The sequence below is a fragment of the Medicago truncatula genome, chromosome 5 (genome assembly GCF_003473485.1).
Source record: "Medicago truncatula cultivar Jemalong A17 chromosome 5, MtrunA17r5.0-ANR, whole genome shotgun sequence".
Classification (NCBI taxonomy): domain Eukaryota; kingdom Viridiplantae; phylum Streptophyta; class Magnoliopsida; order Fabales; family Fabaceae; genus Medicago; species Medicago truncatula.
In genome coordinates this window covers 17629696-17639396 of record NC_053046.1, presented here as the reverse complement: position 1 = coordinate 17639396, position 9701 = coordinate 17629696, and the positions used below count along the sequence as shown (strand labels likewise).

General features: G+C 33.9%; 1 protein-coding gene across 1 annotated transcript; it reads right to left on the bottom strand.

Moving 5' to 3' along the window:
- Positions 1 to 2872: 2872 nt before the first annotated feature.
- LOC11413988 (origin of replication complex subunit 6) lies at positions 2873 to 6451 on the bottom strand. Its single transcript, XM_003613694.4, has 9 exons — positions 6251 to 6451; positions 6014 to 6165; positions 5840 to 5920; positions 5623 to 5734; positions 5478 to 5540; positions 5281 to 5368; positions 5087 to 5157; positions 3433 to 3529; positions 2873 to 3343 (listed from the first exon to the last, which is right to left on the bottom strand). Exons 1-9 carry the CDS (start codon positions 6368 to 6370, stop codon positions 3264 to 3266), a joined length of 864 nt encoding a protein of 287 aa, XP_003613742.1. The 5' UTR covers positions 6371 to 6451; the 3' UTR covers positions 2873 to 3263.
- Positions 6452 to 9701: the final 3250 nt, after the last annotated feature.

The window sequence follows — 9701 nt, the reverse complement described above, 5'->3', positions numbered from 1 at the left end:
GTCCCTAATTATAGAACCTTTTTGAAAAAATTATGGGAATTAAGATAGTGGATATTTGTATTAAATATGTTTCTGATTACTATTGTTTTGACAATTTTATTTTTTAAGAGAGAGATGATGGTTTATGTTTTCAACATGTTATTTATTGTTGATTGAAAAAAAAAAAGATGTATAATAAATAGGGGCATGTATGTAAAGAAATAATTAATGTAGTTGAAAATAGTAAATGAGTCTTATAAGAAGGGACAAAAAAAATTCTCTAAAAGATTTTATAATTAGAGACGGATGTAGTATTAGATAATCTAAAAAAAAAACTAATAGCATTAGATTAGATTAGTATTCTTTTTTACGTATTTTACTCAAAAGTATAGAAGTTTATGTTAACCTGTTAGGGAGGAAACCAAACTTTGATGTCAGTTGTTGATCGATATGACGATAATAGGAAGAAGCTAGCGGGGTGAATAGCTTCTTGGGCTAAAAACGTTTGCAAAAGTGTGGTTTAAAAATTGAATTTTGCAAGAGCTTTAAAGATAATAGAATAAGCAATGAACGAAGATAATTCAATTACGAACGAGATGTTCAACCTTGAATTATTTCGTAGCAAGCAATTAATCAATACACACAACAATTTACTAAACATATCACTATATCAAACCAAACGTACTCTTAAATAAGAAATAACTATAAAAGTAATTACACACTTTGATATATGTGATGAATTAAGCAACAAGTTAATCTCTACTGCAAAGGTGATTAAATCGACAAGCTCTTGAAAAAAAAGTTTTTAGAATTTATTCATCCACAACACAAATAGAAATTAACCTAATTCATCATCATAAATATATATCAAGAATTGATTTGCTGAAATTTAAAGATTTAGGGAAAGAAGAACATCGAGATTTATAAAGGTTTCCCCTTTTTCGTCCTCACTATGGGTATGTCATCTCTTCGTAGAAGAAAACGTCTCTTTTACAGGCCTCTTTTGATTAAAATGTTTACAAGTGTATAATTACAAAGACTCCTTTGATTCCCAATCTTCTATGTTAATCAAGTACACTATATCCAATCTTTAAGGTCTCTTGAAATCAGCCACGAGGTCTTTGAATCTCAAGTTTGCATGCAATCCTTTGATCTTTTACTCCAAGAAATCGTCTTTGCTATGCATCCTCTTGAACCCCCACAATTACCTTTGGAGGTGAAAAGTATCTCCATTTGTCTTAGATCTTTCATGCACCACCAAGATCCTTGAAAGTAACCTAAGCACCCTAACAATCTAGATCTCAAATTCTACAATAGTTCTTAAAAAAAGTGTTTAAACTGAAGAAGGATGTAGAAAAGAAGAGGTTGGAGACTTTATAGTGTTTTTGAAAATTGATTCTATGGGTGAGAAAATGAGTGATGTATATTTAGGTGTGAGTGAAAGGAGAAAGTTTTCCTCAAAATAACACTAAAAATACGAGCTTGAATCAAATCATGCGAAGCATGAACCGATTCAATTAGTGTAAAATTGGAAATCTGGATGCTATGAAGATTGACACGAAGGTCAAGAACATTGAATTGATTCAAGCAAGTTTCAGTTGAAGAATGAATCGATTCAAAACTGCATAGGCATGCTTTTGAATCGAATCATGGCTTCCATATGAAGATCGATCTAATTTAAAGAACTTTGATACGATTCAACAGCTAGAGGCCAAAGACTCGAGGCACTGAATGAATCGAATCAAAATCCTTTTGAATCGATTCAAACCACTTAAACCAAACACCCAGGGTAGAAAATGATTGAAATCATAATTTCCAAGGTATAATTTTAATCGAATTAAGTGTTTGAGACAGAGATTAGCTTGGATGCTCTTAAAAACTTGAGAAAACTTGAATACACACTCCAGCTCGTAACATATTTGTGGATCACATATTCTAAGTGTGTTCATATCATCATATGCTTAAACATGAGTTTAGTGTAAAATCAATCCAAAACAATCTTATCATTATCATTGAATCATTTTCTCAAAGTCTATTTCTAATTAGTTTGAGAAAGAAAAGTACCAACGTACGTTTCTAGTGTGAAAGCAAAAGAATTGTAAACTATGTCGTGGTTGATAATACAGTGTAAGAAACTAATCTAATGTGATCGAGAAGAATAGAGTTGTCTAGAACATTCTGGTAGCTAAAAACTATAGCGGAAAATCTCACACGAAGTATGAGGACTGAACTAGCCTACATTGGGTCTACTAGGATAACCCTCTTGCCCTTATCTTTTATTATTTATCTTAAACACAAATCATGCACAATCACATTAATAACAATTTCATTACACGATCCAGAATGATATGGTCCTTATTAAATTAATTGCATAACATCTATCTAGAACAATCTAGTATTTAGTAAATTATTTGGCTAATATTTATCATTATATTATCTAGAACGCTTTGGTAGTAAATTAACCTAGTATTTATCATTATACTATTCAGAACAATCTGATCCTTAAATTAAGTCTGACCTCTACCAAGAATTTCTTGAGTATATAAGTTTTGTAAGTTGCAAGACTAAATTTGATTGAAACCTCAAAGCAACCAATCTTTCTTTAAATCTCTCTATGCTATCATCTGCATGTCTTTTAATTTTGTACACCCATTTATTACTAATAGACAACATCAGGAGATAGATCAACAAATTCCCATGTGCGGTTTGCATTTAGTGCTTCTACCTCATTTTGCATAGCAGTAATCCATCTAGAATCCTGACTAGCAGCATGAAAACTAGTAGGCTCAACTTTACTAGTGAGAGATAAAACATATGCTTGATGTTTAGAGGATAATGTTGAATAACTGAGAAGTTATTGATGGGATAGCTACAAGTTAGGGTTACAAAAGTCTTGAAGATGAACTGGTGTTAGGCATTCTAGTTGAAAGGTAGCATTATCCCAAACTTTGTTGGATAAATAGAAAAACCCACACACATGAATTTACAGATTCACTATCTAATACGAGTAAATGAACAACTATATGTGACTCATTTTGAAGCCAAATTCCAATGATAAAAAGTAACAGTCTGTACAGAGTTCTTGCTATAGATTAATGCTTTGGCAATTCCCCAAAAGAAAACTAACAAAATTGAGAACATTGTAAGAATAATCAACTAGGCCACTTCTCTTATGTTGCTACATAGATTAATGCCCATCTTCATGCTTTGTGTTATACTGTACTGAACTTCCACTTGAATTAACTTTCATCACAATACGAAGCAAATCAAAGAATACCACCATCTTACATCGCCTCCAACTTCTGGGTCTCAGGAGCTTCCTTGACGAAGTTGAGGCGAGTCTGCTTTGGTTTCTTGCTGGGCACTACAGAGAGTTAAAGCAAAAACAAGATTAACTGTCTAGATCTTTGGTTGAGACATGGTATAAGAAAAGTGCAAGAACTGTCTCAATACCTTCTTTCTTATCTTGTTTATTGGATGTAAGGACTGAAGATTTCCATTTCTCATAATCTTTTGTTTCCATCTGTTTCCTTTTTTTATAACTTGAAACCTGGATATACAGACAAATGACTATTTTATTATTCATATGAATTGGAAAAGCCACTATACATAAAATGTTAACATAAAACTGTAAGAATACAAGGCAACAGAACAACACAATGGTGAAAGTAAAAAATGAATCAAACAGCAGAATATTGTGGTACTGTGTTTTAAACTGACTCCCCATCATCACTTTTTAAACTAAATACAACAAGATTTTATTTGAGAATTTCTATTTAGATCAAAACAGAATGAGTTCAACTGCACTTTCTGCTGCACACATTTAAATCCACTTATCCAAACTATGCACTAGGTTTTTTCCCAGGCTGAATTGAAATTATCATAATTAAGCGGAATTGGTTTACTATGACCCTGCCAAATAGAGGCCACTACAAAGAACAAAACAATGCAACAGCTCATAAACAACTAGTATAACCTTCAAAGAGAAGCAATTGTCACTAAAATGTTGAGACATTATTATGAATACACTATACTTGGTCCAATTATTGAAAATCAATTTAATTACCTTACAAAATTGTTCAACAGAAAAATGCGATGACTGTTAATAAATAAACCAACCATAAAAAAATGCATCAAGGAGAGTACTGTGAACATCTCATTCACATAAAACTGTAAGAAAAATCAACTTCTAGCTTCCTATTATTACACATGAAGCAACTTAAATGCAAGCTTTTTATACATTTACTATTGCAGCTATCAAACTTGCTTTGATACTGTAAATATAGTTTTGCTTTGTAAAATTTAGATCTGACTTTGGATTTAAACAAAAACCATCAATTAGTAAGGATGTGCCACATCAGTGCACAGAACATCACTAGCTCATCAATCTAATAGACCCTGGTGTTTAATAAGCCAGAGTTGTAAAGGGCAATAATGCATTATGCATCCACCAACTTTGCCATTGATGACAAGAATGCATTAGCAAAAAATAAAATAAATGGACCATTTTGGGTATTCTTGCTGTCTGGTCATCAAAGAATTTCTAAAAGGATAAAAGCATTCTAAACTATGACAAAACTCCATATGTAAAGTCGATGTTTTACTCTTCATATTCTGGTTTAATTTACCGCAAACCTTGTGTTGCAGATTTCAACATTGCCTATAATCACTTCACATTAATCTTCATTTGTAGTTTCGTTAATCAAGCCAGTGTATGGATTCAACAGATAATACAAAAAATGTGGGATTTAAGACAGGGCAACAAGGGATGGTCAATAAAAAAGATCAGAAACACATGGAGAACCAACAGATAATACAAGACATGGAATTTTTCCCATAAATTTTTTTCTAAAAATTTAACTGTAAACCTCCAACAATATAGTACAGTAGACATGACCACAAAATTAGTCTATCCGCAATAAAAGAGTTCAACTTGGGTAAAACCAATATGAAATTTGGTCTATAAAGATCAGTTTCATATCCCAGTAAAAAATAACACTGATGAAAAGAACCAATTCATTGTTTTTTACAAATAATTTAACAATGTTACACCAAAACAAATTATAATTAATCATGTAAGCTTCAAAGAGAGAGTAGCCATTGATACCTCTTCCCCATCATCAGACAAATAGCCGCCATCCTCAGCTTTTCTTTTGCTTGGTAAGACATCAAGCAGATCTGCCCAAAGAAGCAGAGAATCAGAAAAGAACACGCTTAATGCAAAAACATGAATCGAAAAGCAATAACTGAATAGAACATGCTATGTTAAGCAATACATAAAACTGAAAAAGGGGTATATACCTCTATTGGTCTTCACTTCTTTAGGGTCTTTCTTTTCTTTAGCAACCCCAAAAACATCATGGCACAAGTCTTTCATAGTAGTAGAAACCTACAACACCAATTCACAATTCATTTAAAGTCATTAACACCGCTCACAAACCTAATAAACCCATCACACATTAGAGATTCATTGTACATTTTGCGTATAAAACACTTACACTAGAAAATTCAGATTCAGATGTACCACAAAGTTCAATCAGCTTAATCTTATCAACTTTTAGCTGCAAATAACAATCATAAATCATATCATTACAATATATAACCACATACTGTGTGTTTGCATTAAGATTATTACAAATGTACCTTATGTTTCTTTGCACATAAATAAAAAGCAACAGCCATAAAAACCGGACGAGTAAAATCAGCACTTGCACGACGAGCAGCCGGCAACGATGAAAGAAACCGTTCCTTATAACTACAAACAACAAGAAACCACTTCATCAAGACATCAACACATTCACATCAGCATTTTATCAAACACGTAACATACGTTATTCAAACAACAAAATCAAGAACTTACAGTTTCAGACCATCGCGAACAAACGGTATAATCCGAACACACCCAAATTGAATCGCCAATTCCCTCACATCAAGCTTCAACCTAAACACAAATTCATCATTAAAAAATTATAAAAAAGAAAACAAAAAAGAAATAATTAAAAATGTAAAAAAAAGGTTAAAAAGATTAATTTACTTGACACCAATTGTATTATGAAGTGAATTATAGGATCTAATATAACCCCTATCAGACATTCCACTAAGCTTCACCGCAGAAGATCGATCGAAAAGAACACCAAGTTTCGTCGCAGCGATTTCCATACAGATAATAGCTTTTGCAACTTCACCCTAAAAAAAAGATTGTAAGAAACGGTTATAAACAAAAATAACTGAAAACGGTTATAGAATTGTAAGTAAACAAAAAGCGACTTACGACGCCGATGATGGAGGAATCAAAGTGAACATCGCAGAGGCGACGGAGTTCAGCGGCTTTACGGATGAGAAGTTTGGAATCGGAGAGTTTGAGTTTCTTAGCGATCTCTGAGATATCCATTTTTGTTTTGTTTTTTTGGAAGTGAAGAAGGGAAATGAGATTGGCATGTTAGTGTTTTTTATTTTACTTTGTTTTTTGGGGTTTTGAATATTCTCGCGCGCTGTGTTTGCCGGGAAATATTTTTCGTTTGCCGCTTATGTAGGTTGTGAAATTTGATTTGGAATTTTAAATGAGATGCACACTTTTTATTATTAACATTAATTTGTTTTCTTCATTATTGTTTTTTCTTTCTAAAAACATATAAAACTCTAATAATAATTGATTAAACTTGACTCTTGATAATGCCTTCGTAAATATGTCTGCAACTTGATCTTGAAGTATGATGGATAATTTTTTTTTTTTGTGGTGGCCAGGATTTGAACTCTGAACCTTGCATATTTTATGCATTGTCCATATCAACTGAGTTATGCTCACGAGGACGTATGATGGATAATTTAACAAGTATACTAAATTTTCTTCAACTAATAATATTTATAAAGTTCGTATCTATAAGGATTGAAGCGTCTACTTAACAATGTCAATTTATATTAGGATGTAAAATAGGGGGATGCACATGCTCAGTTAGAAGCATGGGCGCAAGGAGGATGCACATGCCTAGTATTTATAGTGGAGGATTTCTGTAACACTCCGTTTCCCAATATTTAAAATTTCTTTAAAAGCATAACATTTATCAGAGTAAGCATCAAGCAACGGGATATCACATATAACGTAATCCAACAGTTAAATAATAATTTAACCAATATCTTAAACATTTGCAGCGGAAAATCATAAACATAAATCATAAACGTTTTGGCTCGCAGGCCCAACAAGTATCTCAAAAGAGTTTATCAAAGCATAAATTATCATGGCAGTTCACGTAAAAGAATGAAGCATGTTATAGCATTAACCCCATCCCGTTACGTATCAGAGCGACCTAGACGACACAGTGAAGGCAAGGCCACTCACGACGGCAACTGCACACTAAGCACGATCACCTGCAAGTTACCCATACGAAGGGCAACATTTTCAAGCAGAAGGGGTGAGATTTCATAATAAAATAACATTAATCAATGTAATTGCGAATCATAAATTAACATCATAATCATTCCATTATTAACTTTGCATAAATGCTAAACAGTTATCACGTAATCATATATCCAATCATTATAAACAACATAACATAATCAATGAACACTTATCACGTAATCACATATTCATTCATCATCAACAAGGCATCTTAATCATGACAATGTGACAATGCTCCTAGACTCCTTATATGCATGTGGTACCAATCGTCATCATAAGTATTAATATACTTTAATCGTGCGGAGGACAAAGCTCCTATAAAACGTGCGGAGGACAAAGCTCCTAATATTCGTGGTGAGGACTAAGCTCAATGATATGCTATGCATGGACACATATGAACAAAACATCGTAATCACTTATCAACATGCATCCAATAATTTGGAGCTAAACTTCATCATATAATTATGCACTTAGTTAAATAACGGAAGCAGCATAAACAGGTCACATAACAAGATGATATCATTATATCAAAGCACATAATTTGTATCATTATCACATCTTCTTATCTTGCATGAATATACAATACAATAGTTCATATTCAATTAATATTAATATAACTCAAACAACTCTACAGTCTGCATTAAACGACATCACTAGGTCTCATTACCAGTTAGGGGTTCACTCTTAATCAACAAGTGCGACACAGATCGCATAAACACGTAAACAAGTTCATCCTGGTTGTGCTCGCGAGGCGAGAGTACTTACTCGCCATGGCGAGTACCACTCAACTCCCAAACTAAGGTTGTTCTGGGTTCCCTCTGATCCTACACTCATTCCTAATCAATACTAGGTATGTTCAGGTGCTCAAAGGCATACAAGATTCAACTAAAAAGGTCGAAACACGAAATATGACATGCACTCTGCCTAAGCTCGCGAGGCGAGGAAGGGTTGCTCGCCATGGCGAGTTGCACCAAACAACTTGCGAGGCGAAGGAAAGGGGCTCGCGTGGCGAGCGATGAAGTTCATCACTCGCGAGGCGAGGATCATCCCTCGCCGTGGCGAGCGATGAACAGAAGCACGGGCAGACTAGGGTTTTTCTCAAAAATCCATCACACAACATGGTTCAAAGCCTAATTTTGATTCCAGAATTCATCCTAAACATATTCTAAGGTTAAAGGACGGTTCTTTCATTAATCTAACAAGTTTTACCGTTTGATCATCAATTTTTAGGGTTTTGACCTAATTCCAAAACTTCTCTAAATCAATCCTAACTTTGTCAACTAATCATCAGAATTACAGTAATTAACATTATTGAATTATTAGTCTCACCCTTACCTGGTTATGAAGAAATCACAGCCCTCTCTATGCTCTCTCCCTTCTAAGCTTTTCTCCCTTTTCCAAAAGTTTTCACGTACAATGAGTTTCTAAAATATTAGGTCTTCTCCTATTTATATCTCTTCCAAATTACTTATCTTATCTCACTTTCACCCCCAAAACTATCTAAAATATCAAAACAGCCCTCAACTAAATATTTTATATTATTTTCAAATCTTTATTTTATTTAACAATAAAATAAATTCTCTAATCTTATCAAATCCTCCAAAACTCATAACTTATCACGTCATCAATCAAATCATCAAAATCACCACAAATCATCAAAACATATCAAAATCATGCATATATTATATAATTATAATATAATTGCCTAAACTCGATTAAATAACGATTAAACGAAAGTGGGCGTTACAACTCTCCCCCACTTAAAAGATTTTCGTCCTCGAAAATTTACCTTAAGTAAACAACTCTTGATAAGACTCTAGCATCTTACTCTCAAGCTCCCACGTCAAGCTTTCACCAGTCGCTCCCGACCAAACGACTCTCACGAGAGGTATCTCCTTGCCTCTCAACGTCTTCACTTTACGATCATCAATCCTCAACGGTAAAGTTTCTACCGTAAGGTTGTCTCTAACTTGCACATCGTCACTCTGAATTACATGAGATGGATCCGGAACATACTTTCGAAGTTGCGACACATGGAAAACGTTGTGCAAATTCGAAAGATGCGGCGGTAAACCCACTCGGTAAGCCACCGTTCCAACTCTTTCCAATATCTGATACGGACCAATGAACTTCGGGGTCAACTTCTTTGACTTCAAAGCACGTCCTACACCAGTCATAGGAGTGACTCTCAAAAACACGTGGTCTCCTTCCTGAAATTCAAGGTCTTTTCTACGCTTATCATGATAACTCTTTTGTCGACTCTGCGACGCCTTCATTTTCTCTTGGATCATCTGAACTTTCTCAGTAGTTTGCTGAACAATCTCTG

Excerpts from the sequence above, each read along its gene's own strand:
- LOC11413988 (XM_003613694.4), bottom strand. The coding sequence starts at position 6,370 with ATGGATATCTCAGAGATCGCTAAGAAACTCAAACTCTCCGATTCCAAA. Across the intron at positions 5,158-5,280 it reads AGAAGTGAAGACCAATAGAG|ATCTGCTTGATGTCTTACCA; the intron begins GTATATACCCCT and ends TTCTTTGGGCAG. Across the intron at positions 3,344-3,432 it reads TAAACAAGATAAGAAAGAAG|TGCCCAGCAAGAAACCAAAG; the intron begins GTATTGAGACAG and ends AACTCTCTGTAG.